The sequence below is a fragment of the Drosophila subpulchrella genome, chromosome 3L (assembly GCF_014743375.2).
Source record: "Drosophila subpulchrella strain 33 F10 #4 breed RU33 chromosome 3L, RU_Dsub_v1.1 Primary Assembly, whole genome shotgun sequence".
NCBI classification, from domain to species: domain Eukaryota; kingdom Metazoa; phylum Arthropoda; class Insecta; order Diptera; family Drosophilidae; genus Drosophila; species Drosophila subpulchrella.
The window spans coordinates 14,059,666-14,076,562 of NC_050612.1; the positions used below are offsets into that span (position 1 = coordinate 14,059,666).

Sequence of the window (16,897 nt, forward strand, 5' to 3'; positions counted from 1 at the left end):
TATTTCAGTGTTGTAAGGTAGTTTTATTATAGTTCACTTCCATAGCCGCCTAGAGGGCGCTAGCGTACCTAGACTAGGAGCGGAATCACCCTGTGTACCAGTTTTTTAGCACTACCCAAGTCACCCTGTGGACCAGCTGTTCAGTGGAAAGCAAACAAATTTGTTTATTCCAATTTCACCGGTAAAAGTGCTTGCATTGCGTTTTTTAACTTAAGTATTAAGTGATATTAGCTAATAAATAAGTAGAGAGTTCATAATAAACAAGTAAAAAGGGTTGCTGGGTTTGATTGATCGGTTTTCTGTGTTTGTGCCACTAACCCATTTGTTGTTGCAAATTCTTCGGGAATTTAGCTCGCGTTATAAATAAACAAGCAAAACTAAACAATTGGCTTCCCTGTTTTCGTATTTTATACCCACTTGTTTACCTTTACTCAAACATCAGTCCTAAGAAAACTAGTTTTTTGAGTAATGCCAAAGTGAAAAGAAGGCAAAGAGCGATAAATAAAGCTCGGATTCCTTCACGCCGTCTGTCAACAACCGGCAATTATGTTTATACCTATAAAGTTGCGTCTGTATATAACTCAGTGATCTCTTCAATAATATTGGTTTCGTGGACCGGGAAAGAACAGATTTCACCAGTTACTTCAAAGGGTTAATAAACTTTTCACGCGTTTTTATGCTTCATTGATTCCGGTTACAAATTGCGGATGAAAGCACTTGAAATAAACGTTCCCATACCGATAAGGGCTTTCCTTATCTCAATTTTTGAAAATGAACCTCTAATGAACTTACAAGGTTACTTAAAAAGATTAGGAACTATTTTATTTTAACTTTATTGCTTATTCACAAAAAAAGGGTAGTTTTTTTTTTTAGTACTACTTAAACCTTAGTTCTAGGTTGGGGATTTTCTTTTCAATTTTGTTCCCTTTCACAAAACTCGGTCGTTTTTTGTAGTATCCTCTTTATACTTTTTTATATGATACCGATTAATCGCTCTGATAAATATTGCATTTTATTGCACTTTAAAAGATTGAAGTTGATTTGTTTTGTGTGCTCTCCAACATTTCAATAAACACTGTTAAATTGTTTATATTGTACAAATAGCATTATCTTTGCTTAGCGGAACTAATGGTATATTAGCCAATTTTTCAGCCCCCCTTATAAATCCATTTAATAAATACTACCCTATTCTTTACATAAACAAAGCAAATATCTTCCATTTAGCGTTAACAAATGACATAACCACCAAACAATTTGCCATAATTATTGGCTCTAAATTGTAAATAAATCGTTTGCAAAAAAAGCACACATCTCGTGCGCGTATTTGTTTTCATCGATCGAGCAATTTGATCACGTTTTGAGCGACCCGAACCAATACTTTCAACTCCGCCACTTGCCAAGCTAATTGAGGCGGTCGTGTGATCACTGATCAGCAATTATTCGTTCACGCGATCATTCTTCAGTCTTTGGCCAGCTCCCGAACCGACCTGATCTTCTCCAGAGCTCCCCGCTCTTTTTACTGAAAAGAATTACGACTGAAAAGAATTCAGTTCTCGGGTAATTCGAAAGAACGTGCCCTTCGAACAAACAACAACATCAAAACATTTGTTTAAATACGTGAGTTTCCAACAAAATAATTTGGAGTGCGCTTAGATAGGAGGCATTTTTGGGTTCCACTCTGAGAACAGCTAGTCAAATATATATTGGTATTATAAAAATATGCAATATATAAACAGTCCTTAATGAATTAAAAATAGTCAGTTTTAATGCGATTTGTATTTTAAAAAGTCTTGTGAAGATAACACTTTTGTAGTATATCACATCTTGACTAATTATAAATACATAAATAATATATGATTAATTCTTACTTCTTTGTTCTGATACATTTGTTTGATTCTATTTAATTTTATCCAAAGCTTCCCAACTCGATTGCCTAATTTACACAATCTAGTTTATTCGGTGAGCCTTTTGTAATCACTAAGGTTTGGCAGATATTCTTCTTTATTTACCATAAACTCGTATTTTTCCATTGTTTTGGGTTCTAAGAGGCTTATTTATGACTTGCTTTTTGGTAATAACATAACTTGACGTCTCTTTTTCACTGGGCTTGTCTGTCACGCAGACGTCTTATGTATAATTATGCAAAGTTGGACAAGTCATTGAACTGGCGATCCTCAATTTATTGCGACGTATTTCCCTATAGATCTTTATTACAATAAAAAAAGGAATATGTAATAAATACCATCACAAAGTTAGTAATTCTCTGATTGTCTTCAATCCACAGCTAAATCCACTATGACCCTCAGGGACTGGGGATACCGCTTGCTGCCGGGTCTGAAGTGGCTGCACGGCTACACTGGCCAGGATGCAGTAGCGGATCTGATAGCCGGAGTCACAGTTGGACTCACGGTGCTGCCACAAGGACTGGCCTATGCCACCTTAGCAGGATTGCAGCCACAGTATGGCCTGTACTCGGCCTTTGTGGGTGGCATCATATACGCCATGCTGGGTAGTTGCCGGCAGGTGACCATTGGACCCACGGCCTTGCTGGCCCTGATGACTAGCCGGCACACGGGATTCGGATTGGGTTCTGGACCAGCTTACGCGATACTGTTGTGCCTCATCTCAGGAATCGTTGAGCTGGGCATGGCAGTGCTGAAGCTGGGCGCCCTGGTGGATCTGATATCACTGCCCGTTACCGTCGGATTCACCTCGGCCACCGCCGTCATTATTGGCACATCGCAGTTAAAGGGTTTGCTGGGTCTGAGTGGAGGATCCGGCTCTGATTTCATCAACACGATGCGTTCTGTGTTTGGAAATCTTCATAATGTGCGACAGGGCGATTTCACCTTAGGACTGGTTTCCATTATAGTTCTGCTGCTGCTAAGGGTAGATATACTTATTATTGTTATTCTAAAATCCTCCTAAACAATCTTAATCCCAATAGAAACTCAAAGACGTAAAGCTGGACGGGCGAATCAGGAACTTGCGGACGCAGCAGCTAATCAGCGGCAGCATCTGGGTCATAGCCACGGGTCGTAATGCTCTGGTAGTCCTGGTGACCAGTGCGCTGGCCTACAGCACCTGCGAGCAAATGGACAGCTGTCCGTACATACTCACCGGAAAGGTGAAGAGCGGCCTGCCCAACGTCTCGCTGCCCAAGTTCGAGACCACCATTCTGGACAGGAATGGCACCGAGATCAGACAGAACTTTGAACAGATGGTAAGTGAAAACAAGTTCACTAATTACCTTTTTTTTACTGACCTAGTAAATGAAATATCAAGGTTCATCACATTTGTTTAACTTAGTATCCCAGTCTATCTGGTTTATTGTTGCTGTGTTGAAGTCTTCAGCTCAAAGATACTTGTAGCAATACTTGTTTTTAATTGTCTCGAAGAATTGTTTTATTTTCGCCACTCAGATTATATAAATAAATTGAAATGATTCAATCTTGGTTTATTTTTAAAATGGATGATCTGTCTGGTGCACAGCACAGGTCTTATTAGATTAATTTTACTCGTTACCATTAGAATGCAAAATAGTAAACTCCATATGTTTTATGAAAGATTTGTTAAAATATTATATGATATTACTCTTCTCTTGTTTAATATCCCTCATTAAATGTATATTTGTTTCTTTTTCAGCTCTCGGAACTGGGTCCATCCATGATAATACTGCCCATAATTGCTGTACTCGGCAACGTTGCTATTTCAAAGGCCTTTGGAGGAGCTGGACTGAGTCCCACGCGGGAACTGGTTGCCCTGTCCATAAGTAATATCTGTGGCGCCTTCTGCAGCTCCATGCCGGTGACAGGATCCTTCTCGCGAAGTGCTGTCAACCACGCGAGTGGAGTGAGGACTCCCCTTGGAGGTTGCTACACGAGCATACTGGTGCTCCTGGCGCTTGGTTTGTTGGCTCCTTACTTCCAGTACATCCCAAAGGCTGCGCTCAGTGCGGTGATAATTTCGGCGGTGATATTCATGATTGAGTTCGAGGTGATCAAACCGCTGTGGCGGTGCAGTCGACGAGAATTGCTACCAGGTGCCATTACTTTTGTGATGAGTTTGGCGGTGGGCGTCGAGATCGGACTTTTGCTGGGCGTGAGTTCCGATGTGGCCTTCTTGGTTTACCGAGCCGCTCGACCCGTGCTGAGTGTCTCCAAACTGCAGACTACCAATGGTATCAACTACATTTTAATCCGTCCCAAGCACAGTTCACTGTACTTCCCGGCCATCGAATGGGTTCGCTCGGGAATCTCTAAGGCTCTGACCACGCACGGCACCGCTCCTGTGGTCCTGGATTGTGCTCATGTGCATGGTAGGTTTATTTATAGGGAATATTTTGTTATTGATTAAACTAAATATATATCTCTTACAGATTTCGATTTCACGGCCGCTCGAGGAATGGGATCGCTGCAAAAAGAGCTCGCCAAGGCGAATGTGCCTTTATTCCTAATGAGTGCCGATAAGGACATTGGTGTTATCCTCAAGGAGTCGACCAATATTGATTTCCCCACGATAGACTGCCCAGATGATTTGGAGTACCTGTTGGAGCAAGGTATGTCTATTAAAACAAAATAGTATCTTCATTCACGCTGATCCGCTTACTCATTGCACCAAATGCTTTTGCTTTATATTTCCTTCGCTTTTATTCACAGCTTGTTCTTCTGTTTGAATGCTCCCAAAGCTACAATGCCACATCTCGCACCCTCCATCTCTGTTTAGTCTCGAAACTGAGTCTTTGTGTAACTCAAACTTTGTTTTTCCAGCTCCCGACTATGTTCTGCATTTGCAGATCTCGGCTCCGCTTGTTGAATCGCGTCTAGGACATTGCGATTTGGGAGAACCCACTGAACTGAGTAAACTTAATGGAAAATCCACTTAGATAGCAGAAGGCTCTTATTGGAGCACATCAGGATATTGTTGATTTTATAAGTACTTAAGTATACGTTGCGGCACAAAATCTTATTTATGGCAAGTGCAGACCGAAAATAGTTTGTTGAAATGGTATAGTACTCTAAAGTATATGCCGCTCTCTGAACTTCCTCTAGTATTTAACTCGAGACACATTTCATTTTCAACTGTTCCATTCCTAAGTTAAACTCTGCCCTCGAATAGGTTAAGCTTAAAATGTAAATACATCTAAATAAGGTTTCTACAATTGTTTTAAATTTTAAATATGTGTTTTAAATATGTGTTCTCAAATAGAAAAATATTATTATAATCAGTTCGTTGAAATTAGATGCGTCTATTTTGGCATATTTTGTGTACATTTGTATAACTATAATAATAATTTATTAAAAACCAGCACAAAGCTTGCACACTTATTATTTTAAAGATAGATTTCAAAAGCATTGCCAGAAATGTTTAAGCACATCCCCAAAAGGCTGCACCACATAGCAAAAGATGACCAGTTTTCTTTAAAATTTTTTTATTCAATCTTAAAAAAATCGCATTTACTTAATATTTGTTATGAATAAGAACTGATGCTAATGGTAAATCAGCGTATAAAACTAATTTTTACATGCGTAGACACAATTAAAAAGACAATTTCAAAGGAAATTACAAAAATAGTTGCGGTTTGTTTAAATTAAGAACATTCGAAGGCAATAAATAGCAAAAAGTAAGGGTAGAGTAGCACTTAAACTAGAATAGGGATGAATTCGAAGGGGGTATACGAGGAGTACAACATTACACAACAATCGACATTTACAAATCGGTGATCTCGTGATGAGATTCATAAACGGCGGATGCCCCGCCGCCGATGCTCGACATCCGGCCGGACTGATCCTCGCTGCTGATGGAGATCCGGGTGAGCAGCTCGGTTTGGATGCGCTTCAGCACCTCGACCACCTCGCAGAGGACTCCGCTCCGGGCGGCCTGCTGCATCGCCTCATTGGCGTCCAACAGCGCCTCGTTCAGGGCACCCAGTTCCATGCGCGCCTTCGCCCGGGCGTAGTATCCCTCGTAGCTGTGCGGCTTCTGGGCAATCGCCTGCGTGGCCAAATCTATGGAGGCGTCAAGTTCCTGTAAATGAGATAAATGCTTAACCAGGTTTCTTACAATTATTATCTTACAAGTACTCACATTTAGTTTTCGCTTGCAGCGCGACAGATTCAGCAGCAGATTGGTCCGCAGCTGGGCGAAGATGGCATTCCTCTCCAGCAACTGCTCCAGTCCGGAGATCTTGCGCAGGGCATACTGGTACCGATGGGCCGCCTCCTGGAAGCGATTCTTCCGGTACAGCACATTGCCGTCCTCGAGCAGCTTGTTGAGCAGCACTACCAGGATCTCCGGCTTGCCCATGGCCATGCTCCAAGTGGTGGGTCCCAGTTTGGCGCCCTTGCGCAGGAACACCTGCACGGCTTGGATGTTACGGCAGGCAATGGCGCGATCCAAAGGACGCATTCCATGTACATCGATGTGTTCCAGGTTGCCGCCCTGGTCGAGGATGTAGAGCACAAGACTGGCGGCACCCTGATATGCGGCCAGATCCAGAGCAGTGCGTCCATTGTGATCCTCGTGGTGCCGATTGCATCCATGTTCGATGAGCGTCTTGGCCGCCGCCAAGTGTCCACGCAAGCAGGCCCAGCTCAGGGCCGTAAATCCCTCGTGATCCTGTGCCTCTCGTGCCGATCCCCGTGCCAGCAGCAGCTCCACCAACTCCAGATGTCCCTCCTCCGCCGCGATCATCAGCGGCGTCTTGCGTGTCTGACCCAGTGGCTCGTCCAGCAGGGCACCTCGTTGCAACAGATGCTCCACTACGCTCCAGTGACCCTCCTTGACGGCCAGCCAAAGGGCCGAATATCCTTGGCGATTCCTGGCATCGATCTGGGCGCCGCGGGAGAGCAGAATGCCCACAACATCGACGCATCCATGACGAGCGGCGGCTGTGAGCGCCAGTTCTCCGCTGCTCGGCTCCATGCCATTCACATCCAGGTCAAACTCGGTCTCATTGAGATCCAGCAAATCCTCGAGGATCTTGCAGTGCGCCTGCGCGGCGGCTCCAATCAGTGCCTGCTGCAGTGCCACCGATCTGGTGACATCCTGGGAGTGCGGCCGAGGCGACCAGTCGCAGGCCAGCAAGTACTTGACCACGCTGAGGTGACCCATCCGGGCGGCATGGACCAGGGCACAGCGCTGCGTGATGTCCAGCTGGCCAAGGCTGCTGCCGGCGGCCACCAACGGACGCACTACGTCGCAGTGGCCACGCATGGCGGCCAGAATCAAGGGAGTACAGCCCTGACTGTTGGTCAGACCCACATCGGCGCCGAATTCCAGCAGCAGACTCACCATCGGCAGGATGCCCTCGTGAGCAGCAATGCAAAGGATCGGAGCTCCGCCCATGTAATCCGTGCGGTGATTTGGTGAAGCTCCAGCCAGGAGAACCAACCGGGAGACCTTTAAGTTCGGACTGTAGACATTGCGAAGGGCGCCCAGCGAGGAGGAGATATTGTCCGCTGCTCCAGCCAACCAATAGGACTGCAAATCCCGGGGAGAAAGCAGAGTCAGACTTGTTCCCCCGTACAAATGGGCCTTGAGCATGTGGTGACCCAGTTCCAGAGTGAGCTGCGGCGACAGTGGAGCCTGCAGGCGTGACAATCTGAACGCGATGGCCGCATGACCCAGCCGGGCATCGCAGAGGAACTTGTTGGACTCGCCCTCATCCCGGCGCATCAGCCACTCCCTCAGGGAGCTGTGAAAGAACATGTATGTGTTGTCCAACCTCTTGATTAAGAAGCCATCCAGCAGCTTGAAACGCTGCATGAAGTCCGGCCAGCTGAGTGCCTCCCGCCCATGGCCCAGTGCCTCCATGCTGTAGAAGATCTCGTCCAGCGTCAGCGGGTACAGAGCAGCCAGACAGACATTAAGGATCGGAGCAGCCTGATCGAAGCTGCGGGCGGTGGGAAAGCGCAGATTAAAGTGCAGCAGAAAGATCTGGGCGAGCGAGACGGGGAGCACCTTGTAGCTGGAGGATTTGATGACCAACTGGCCGCGGGCTATGAGATCCAGGATGAGCTTGGCGTACAGCATAGAGCCCCGGCTCAAGGACTGCAGGTGGGACACGAACTTCGTCTGCGGTTGGCTCCCCGCCTGTGAGTTCTGGCCTCCTCCTCCGCCGATGTTCATGCGGATTTCCGGACTGTCCGTCAGCCGGGCGCCAATGTAGTCCAGCATATCCTGCTGCAGCGTCTGGCTGCTGGCCCAGCTGTCCAGTGTGAGTTGCGTGTAGCTGGGCGCCTTGACCAGCTCCAGCATCTGTGTCCTCACAGTGGCCACCAACTTCAGCCAGGCCGGAAAGTGCGGTGTGAGTTGAGCCAGGAAACTGGCAATGGTGTGCCCATGATCGGGACGATGGTACTCCGCTTCGCACAGGGCATCTACCAAGATGACAGCCACCTTGGCGGGAATCTTGCCCGCCCGGTGAAGCTGCGACAGTGGCTCCAGAATGGCCAACTTCATCACTCTCTCCGCATCCGCGATGCACTCGCGCACACTGAGAATGTCCTGGAGATGCGGCTCCGACAGCAGGTAATCCCTGTAGGCGGTCAATTGAGGAGCCTGGCAGAGCTGGGCGGCAAGCGAGTGCACGAAATCCGGCACCTGGCAGGTGAGATTGGCGTCCGCCTGGCAGAAGTGGTAGCCAACCATGTGGGAGGCCAATCCGCGCATGCGCTCACAGTGGGCGCCCAACTGAAGCTGGCTGTAGATGCCATCGGGATCGTCCTGCATTTGCCGACGGCCGAAGCAGGAGTATTCCACCAGCTGCAGGCAAAACGCGGTCTTTCCCGTACCCGGCTGCCCGTTGATAAGCACCACCCGTGTCTCGGTTCCGAGGAGGATGTTGGACAGCTGCTGCACCAGCCACTGGCGACCCACATACGGAGGATCGGGCTCCTGCAGGGGCACCTCAAAGAACAAGGGCTTCAGGGCCAACTGAACCGCCGCCAAAGTGGAGGCAGTGACTCTGGATCCCACTGCTGCTGCTGCTGCCGATGAACTGGAACTGGATGCCTGCTGACCACGCGTCGATCTCCGAGCGTTTCCCTTGCGACTCTTGCTCGGCAGTGCCTCGTACACGTGCAGCATGGAGCAGCCGGCCTTGAACTTGCCACACAGACTCAGGGAATCCTCTTTGACCCCCACCCCGTGGCTGGTGGCCACCGACAGCTGGCTGCCGCTGAGCATTCCGGCTCCGCTGGCCAGCGTCTGCTCCGGACTGACATTCTGCGAGGAGCCGCTCGTGGTGGTGCTGGCCGCTCCCACTCCGCTGCTGCTGGTGGTGCTCGTGGTGGAGTGGGCCGAGATGGGATCGCAGCCACTGCCGCTGCTGCTGCTGTTCCCATTGCTCCCGGGATCGTTGAGCAGCAGGCCGAGCCGGGCGTGGAGCTGGTCCTTCTGTAGCTTCTCATTCAGCAGCGATGAGTGATGGTCAAGGGCGTCGCTTCCTGGGAGAGGAAAAACCAAATATTTATTAGACTTTTAACGTTTTTTAGGACTAACATGCAAATAACAAACGGAACATTTTTTAGCAAGTGAAAATTGTATTCCTCTCTTTTGCTTAACCTTAAAGAACTAAATTGGGTGACTTATAGATAGTAAATTAATTTAAATGTTGATATTAAAATCATCAAGAACAACTCAAGTTTCGATTAAAGTATAAAATAATTTAAGAGTTTTGTAATTTTTAAACCAATGAACTTATTTTCTAGTTTGATAATACATTTACGAAAAAAAATTGTTAGCAAATTTAATTTCTCAGTATAAAAATTCGTCTTCTCACTTTTTCGAGATGAAACGTTCTTGAAATCAAGACGAAAGTACTCTCGAGTTTGTTTTTGAGATGAGTCTTGAGAAATCAAATTTATCTCGCTTTTCGTTTTAGAGAACACATCATCCCAATTTGGAGAACTTGAGGTTCACTATTAAGATCGGTAGAAAAGTTTTGAGAAACTTTTTTCTAAGTGTAACAATACCTAGTAAAATGTTAATAACAACTAATATAAAAACATGCCAATCGCTGAAAAAGTCAAGGCGAAATCTGGAGAGACATGCTAACGCCTGAAACTGAAGGATGCACAAAGAAAAGGAGCGGAGCCATGCCTGCTAGTTGATTCAGTCCCGCCTCGCTGGATGTGGAGGAGTTGACGCTCCACAGGGACTTGATCTTGCCGAAGACCAGAGAGGACAGATGCCCCGCGTAGACGGAGGTTCCAGCTAAACTCAGTCTGTTGAGGCGATTTTCGCTACTCGCTCCATGGCGAGCGGAGGTCTTCAGGTTGTGGTTACTGACGTTCTTCCTTCGCCTTCTGGTGACCGCCGAATCCGAGCAGGTCGATGTGTTGAGGGCATTGGACTCCTTGCCCACCGTCTGGTTATCATGGTGGTGATGGTGCTGATGAGGATGATCTAATGATGGATGCTGGGTGAATTTTCTTTTCAAGGATGTTTATTCTTAAGCAATAAACCTTACTCTTTTTATACCTATAGCATTATCTATTATTAATATATTTTTTAAATATCTAGATAGATGTTTAAAAGCCATTTATTGCCTCTATGACAGTGGCTCTTTTCTGTGCCAACTCTTGAACCTGACCCACACTTGAACCCCACACTGAACTTACCTCCGGACAGGATTGATGCCGTGTCAATGGGACAACCCCCATTGGAGGCAGTGCGTCGATGGCCGCCGCCCACACCTCCAGCCAAGCCTCCTCCTCCTCCTCCTCCGCCTGATGCCCCGCCACTTCCTCTGGTGAGGAGATTCTTGTGGTTGAAGAACCGCCTCCGCGTCGGCGGTGTGGCAAAGGCCGGTGGTGCGGCACTCAGCTCGCTGTAGGCCACCGCATGGATGTTGTGGCTCAGGCTGCTGCTGCGGCTGTGGCCACTTATGCCATTGCCGTTGGCCATCAACTGCTTGGCAACGGAGGAGGAGGCGACTCCTCCGCCGAGGTGCTGGTGGTGCACATCCACGGTGACCGTCTGCGTGGTGCCGGTGGAAAAGCCATTGCCATTGGTAGAGGCCGCCGCCCGGGGCAGTTTGCCATTGCTCGCATAGCGGTGGTGGTAATCCGGCGACTGCGACTCCTGGCGGTGCTGCTGCAAAGAAATTTGTGGCAATAGAGTTAGAAACTTATCAATGATGAAAGTTATTATGCAGGGAAAAAATAATATAAGCTTACTCTAAGCTGTTCAAATTTTACTATAAACTAGAAGTCGAGTTGTGCGTAAAATCTTTTTTTTTTTAAATCCCATTTTCAGTAAACCCAGTTTGGTTACCAATTTAAAAAATAAACAAAATTATGTTAGGCCTAAATCTAATTATGATTTTATAAAAACATTTTAAACGAATTAAATGTGGCTGGGTTTTAAGAAAACGGTTTTACAAAATACTCGAAAATCGTATTTTAAGAAAACGATTTTACATAATATTCGACTTCTACTAAAAACAATTTCTTGGAATCTATAAATATTTTAAAAATTTAACAATTTGATAATGCTGCTTTTCTTTCGGTGCAGAAACTGAACAGCTTTCGTCAAAGTTGAGCAGGCCCCAAAGCAAAGGCGTTACTTTTTGATTGGTCACATGTGTGGGCCATCCCAAGACGAAAGCCTTCCAATGGCCACAGATTCATAAAGCCAACGAGGTGGTGCTGCTTCTAGGCACAAAAACCCACCTACTTGCAGCCCTAAACAAAAATATTTTCAGGCTTATCGAGTGAACAGTTTTACCACCCGGTGCAGACATAATTATCATGTCAAGATCAGCCCGGATTGCTGGGCACACACTTTGGAAAATTTCCATTGGACAAATCATGCACTTGACGAAATTATGTTTTAACCTTGATCTCCTAAAAAACAAAGTTTACTTTCGTGTATGCATTGTCACACATATATGGTGTTTTCCCAACCCATAAGTGTGGAAAGCCAAATATGAGGGCAAACAATTAGGGTGCTAAAATATGCTGTGAAAATTTTGAAATGGAAGGTCAACAAAAATTTTACGAGCTAGTAAGCCCTGCAAATACTAAATCTCTACTATTCCGATTTGAAAGAAAAGCTTGTTAAAATCAAATAATAATTGGCTTTCAGAAATATGTTCAATGGCATACTTGTATAATTTTCCAAGGACTTTCTTTTTTACAAATATTTTCTCTGAGTGCAGCTCCACCTTATGAAGCCTAGTGATTGTCCAGTTTGTAGACTGTTGTCCTCCGATCCGTCGAGACTCGAACCGAAACCAATTTCATTCACATGCGCCACAAAAGCCCCTCGATCTAGGTCTTAGTCATCGTCTAGTCTCCGACTCTGGCTCCTTCGGATCGGGGGATTCGTCTTAATGAACTGCAAATCATTTTCTGTCTGCGTTGGTTTTCGCCTTCTCTTGTTTTCCTCGGACTCTTTTTCTTTTTATTATTATTTTTGGGTAGGTTGAGAGACTGGACATGGCACAGAAAAGCTAAGAAACGTGATTTGCAGGCCAGAATCGGTAACAGAAACAGCAACAGAACCCGAGAACCAGTTTCTGGGTTCTGTGTGGGATAATAAGATGAAATTGGTTGGCTCCGCCAGACGGAGTCGAAAGGCCATTAATTGACAGGCAGGAGGTGTACACATGTGTGTGGAGGCAGGCAGGTGGTTGGAGCCCAGGGAGGAGCTTTGGACTTTGGAGCCAGCCAAAAGAATCGAAGGGACTGTTATGAAATTAATTGAAGGCGAAGAAACCCAAGGATCGATCTTTTTTTAGATCATCGATTAGGGGCTTAACAGAGTTGTTGAAATTATGGTTAGCTATTCAATTTGGCCCCTTCGATGATTGTGATTTGGCTTGAGAACCGATCTGACAAGTTGGTACCGCCTGCGGAAGTCTCAGTGCTCTGGTTATACTCCTCCAGCGGATGTCTGGGTTCAGGTTCTCTGCCTTCAAGTCACGACCACGAGTCGCCCACTTCCGCTGGAGGATGCTCGAATGAGCCTGTCTGCCCACAGACTGTCAACTGCCTAACTATCTCTACAAGTCTTTATTCTATTTTGCATTTTCACGGAAAAGTACTGACAAATAGGTTTAGATTATGTTAAAAAACATACAAAATTTAAATAAAGATGATACACTTTCCACCTTTAAAGTACTATATCATGGATAATCATGGATCATAGACTAAGAATTCCCTCACTTTTCACCTTCCTAACTTATTTTAATGAGGACTCATTGCTTCCTAACTTAAAAGTCCCAATTTTCCTTTTTTAAGATCTTTTCAATACCATTAAAATTTTAAATCGATATATATTAAACTTTTAAATGCAACTAAGGTTTAGTCTACGTGTAACCGTAACTTTCCTTGATAAACTATCTACTGTCTCCGTCTGTGAGTATCTCTGAACGGCAGGCTTCAATCTGGGATCTCTGAGCTACCGGGATCAGCTGGGGAATTCCGTGGCGCTGATCTCGTATCCATCGATCTGTGGATCTATCGATCCGTGGGCTGGGTTCCGCCTCTATCTCATCGTAATTAAGCTGCGGTTCGCTTTGGTCTGTTTCGACGCGCTTCAGTCGAACCCAACCCAACAAAATCCAATCCAATCCCAGTGAAAGACCCCACCCAACCCCTCCTTTCTTTATTTCACTCGCGTGGTGGAAAGGCTTTCTTTAAACTAGTTCGTCGAGGGGTCTGGGATCTCTTATCGCTTCCCGCGGCGGCGTTTTAATTGGCCCCATCACTTTGATTAAGTTGTAGCCGGCACACGAGCTGTGCTTCGGAAAATAATTAACAAATTATGCCTGCCATACATGGGGTCCATGGAAAATTTGAAAATTGAAAAAAAATCACAGCTGAAAAGGTGATTTTCACTTTTCCCGCTCGGCAATTTGTCCACGCGGCGGACTCACAGAGAAAGAGGAGTTGCCTTGGCTACCGTGAAAGCGCCATAAAATTTGCACCGCTGGATGGAGATGATCGAAGTTAGTGAGATGGAAACAGGATGCCAATAAATAGTGTAATTTGTTAAGGAGTGCAGGTCATTGTCCATTGCACGTTATGCGATCGTAATGTGTTTAGACAGGGTTCCATTTTTCAGTACTTTTAATGGATACTTGTTGACATCATTATAGATAATAAAGATTTTAAGAGAAGTTTTTACATATGTGTCTGGAAATTAAAGTTTTGGTAGCCACCTCTGTAATTTCAAATCCTCCATCTGTATAAAATATTTACCCAACCCACTTCGGAATCCAATTTATATATTGCCTAATTATAATCGTGAGAACACTCCAACATTTTTTAGGAGGAACAAATCATGTCGGAGACTTATGAACTGTCAACCGATTGGCTGAACTTTGGCCGCTCCCAGAGGGGCAAACAAATGAGCAGAACGAGGCAATTGACCAACTGCCTACTTGCTATAACTATCCCCAGAAACTATATCGAGCAGAAAACCCCAAGATCGAACCGGATCGGATAGGATAGGAACCCCTGGGGGAGTCTCTCCGCCCCTCCTCGCATTGGGGCGCAGGTGTAATAATGCCAGCTGCCACAGAGTCGGGCCAGAAAAAGCCAGTAATTGTAATATGACAAACCCGCATTAATTTGCTCGCAAAAACTAAAGCGAAACCGAAACTGAGAAAATCGCCAAGGCAGACTCCGAGACTCACACTGAGAAAAAGAATGTACGAACTCCAGTTTCTAGTCTTTTTTCGAATTCGATTTATAAAAGAAATACATCACAAGTGATCTAATTTCAAGATAATATCACATGCATATTGACCAAAAGCATTCTTTGCAGTAAATGGAACGTAAAAATCAGAATAGGCCTGATTATATTATCAACTGATAAATATAAACTAGAGATATATAATATTAATTATTGAATATAATTTTCTTTAAATGAAATTCATTTTCATGTACTTAATGAAAGAAATGTTTCGTGTTTATATAAACATTTTTTTTGCAGTGCCTGCAATGCAATTACAGCGGCTGTATTTAATGACCGAGTCCACCGAGCTGGCAACAAGATTAATGGTTCATTCAAGAATTCGATTTTCGGCCACAACAACAACAGCAGGTTCATATCAAAACTGTTTTTTTTTCTCGTTTTCGGCCACGTAGTTTTTTCCTTTAATTTATGAAAAATAAAATATACATCTCATGTTTAGCTGCGGGGCGTTTGCGAGAACAACAACGGCGTCACAGAATTCGGCGGTCCCAGACATTGTGACACCAGCAAAATGCAGCCACCACCAGCAGCTCCAATCGCAATCTGGCCAAGACTCGTTTTGGCCACTTCCACGAGGGTGTGGGCCCGGCCAACTGGCTGGTTAAATCAAATGATATTTCAACAACAGTTGCTTGTGTTGAAAAATAATTGTTTAAATGTCATAAAATAAACAACGCAGACCCAGCGGAGGGTCAACAAGTGTGGAGACCTGCTGGAAATTGCATTGAAAACTGGCCAAATTGAATAGAGAAAATTATTTAGATTATATTTTGGGGGTGCCAATTAAAGTGCGCATAATTATATAAATAAAGAGAGATCATTAAAGGGGAAGGCAATTAAATTTAATTGAAATTTAATAAAAAATAGGTGGTAATAAAAATGTTTTTAATGCCTTTGTAATATTAATAATTATCAGTTAGTTCCGTTGAACTAGATTTTTAGATATCTCACATAAATTATCCATCGACTCTCATTTGAACCGCCCTCTAAACCTTGAAATCATTACAAAACACCACTCAGCATTATTCATCCATGACAAATGTTTATGATCACGAATCGCATATGGATGCAAATGTTCAAGTATATCATTTAGTTGGAAGCATTAGCGAGTCGCATGCAAAAGGTTTTGTGCGATTTTAAACGCTCTGGCATTTCAAAACTGCCAGTAAAAATCGCCCACTTTGCATTCGGTATTCGGCATCTAATATATAATGGAAAAATCGTCGTGCTCGTTGGCGTTTTTAAAAAAGGTGCCCACAAAAACGGGGGCCCAGCATTGTTGGTAGTCTTATACCAAGTCCTAAGTTTTTTTTTTGGCTAATGCATGCGGATTGGATTGCCAAATCTTCTGGCTGGCATTATTAAAACATATTTTCTGTATTGTAATCATGCTTAGAATGTTGGCCAAGTCCGAGGTGTTGGCCAAATTGGTTTTCCTTGTTTGGCCAAGTGCACAGAGAAAAAATCAATTAGGCACTGCTATCAGATCGGTAAATAACATTTAATCTGAACTGCATAATAAACACAATTTTTTCCCGTGGAGTGCAATACAAACATTTCAATGCAAAGTGATTTCGGCACTCACAAGACGTTGTTTAATTAAGATTTTGCATTAGGTTGGCCGATGTCAGCCCAATTTGAATACCAAATTTTATGGGGATCAACGAATCATTGAAATGGATTTGCCATTCAATTGCAGTCAAGTGAAAGCCTTTGCTTTCTGCTACTGGTAAGTGGAAAAGCTTGCCTAACAATAAGACAGAGCCAAACATTAATCAGTTGGGTAAACAAATCAAACTGGAATAAATGTATAGTAAATAAAGCATCGAGATAAAGTTGTCAGGCATCGCGGACATTTCGACAATTGCAGCCGAATTGAGTGGGAAATTAAAGGCCGCAGCTCTACATGATCATAATTAATTGACAAGCTGGGAATTTGGTTTTCCACCGGCCAATATAAATCAACGCTGGCCAGTCATGCTGAGCCTCTTTACTTCTGCGAACATGGCCACGAGCGGTGAGAAAAATTAATGCATTTACTTAACGATCGATAAATCGAGTCGAAAAAGCCGCTCGACGACAACCGAATTGCGCAAAAAAATATTATGACCATCGCCGTGTGGCATATATCAAAGGCCCCCGCCAACTCTGGGCCAAGATAATCCAACCAATCCAATCCGGCCAG

At 44.7% G+C, this 16,897-nt stretch overlaps 2 protein-coding genes across 10 annotated transcripts in view; one reads left to right on the plus strand and one right to left on the minus strand.

Annotated features, from left to right (window-relative positions):
• Window positions 1–124: 124 nt before the first annotated feature.
• LOC119554036 (sodium-independent sulfate anion transporter) lies at window positions 125–5,449 on the plus strand. Of its 6 annotated transcripts, none has more exons than XM_037864759.1 (6): window positions 125–181; window positions 2,285–2,889; window positions 2,948–3,223; window positions 3,646–4,318; window positions 4,379–4,558; window positions 4,770–5,449. In XM_037864759.1, exons 2-6 carry the CDS (start codon window positions 2,296–2,298, stop codon window positions 4,883–4,885), a joined length of 1,839 nt encoding a protein of 612 aa, XP_037720687.1. In that variant the 5' UTR covers window positions 125–181; window positions 2,285–2,295; the 3' UTR covers window positions 4,886–5,449. The 6 variants fall into 6 exon arrangements, with proteins under 6 accessions (XP_037720687.1, XP_037720688.1, XP_037720691.1 ...); XM_037864760.1 differs by lacking the exon at window positions 125–181 and adding an exon at window positions 434–563; XM_037864763.1 differs by lacking the exon at window positions 125–181 and adding an exon at window positions 1,257–1,617 and having other exon boundaries at window positions 4,659–5,449.
• A 31-nt stretch (window positions 5,450–5,480) lies between these two features.
• LOC119554034 (protein TANC2) overlaps window positions 5,481–16,897 on the minus strand; it is a 53,473-nt gene continuing 42,056 nt past the window's right edge. For 3 of the 4 annotated variants that reach the window (XM_037864755.1, XM_037864752.1, XM_037864753.1), the window contains exons 5-7: window positions 10,626–11,100; window positions 6,088–9,449; window positions 5,481–6,027 (exon numbers count right to left, since the gene is read on the minus strand). In XM_037864755.1, the coding sequence (XP_037720683.1) occupies window positions 5,710–6,027; window positions 6,088–9,449; window positions 10,626–11,100 (4,155 nt within the window). In that variant the 3' untranslated portion in view covers window positions 5,481–5,709. The remainder of the gene's footprint in view (window positions 6,028–6,087; window positions 9,450–10,625; window positions 11,101–16,897) is intronic. The other variant, XM_037864756.1, reaches the window with a different exon arrangement.

What these genes read in the sequence shown, in the direction of transcription:
- LOC119554036 (XM_037864759.1), top strand. Translation starts at nt 2,296, where the DNA reads ATGACCCTCAGGGACTGGGGATACCGCTTGCTGCCGGGTCTGAAGTGG. An exon ending in GGATTGTGCTCATGTGCATG is followed by an intron (nt 4,319 to 4,378) that starts GTAGGTTTATTT and finishes TATCTCTTACAG; the next exon opens with ATTTCGATTTCACGGCCGCT. An exon ending in GGAGTACCTGTTGGAGCAAG is followed by an intron (nt 4,559 to 4,769) that starts GTATGTCTATTA and finishes TTGTTTTTCCAG; the next exon opens with CTCCCGACTATGTTCTGCAT.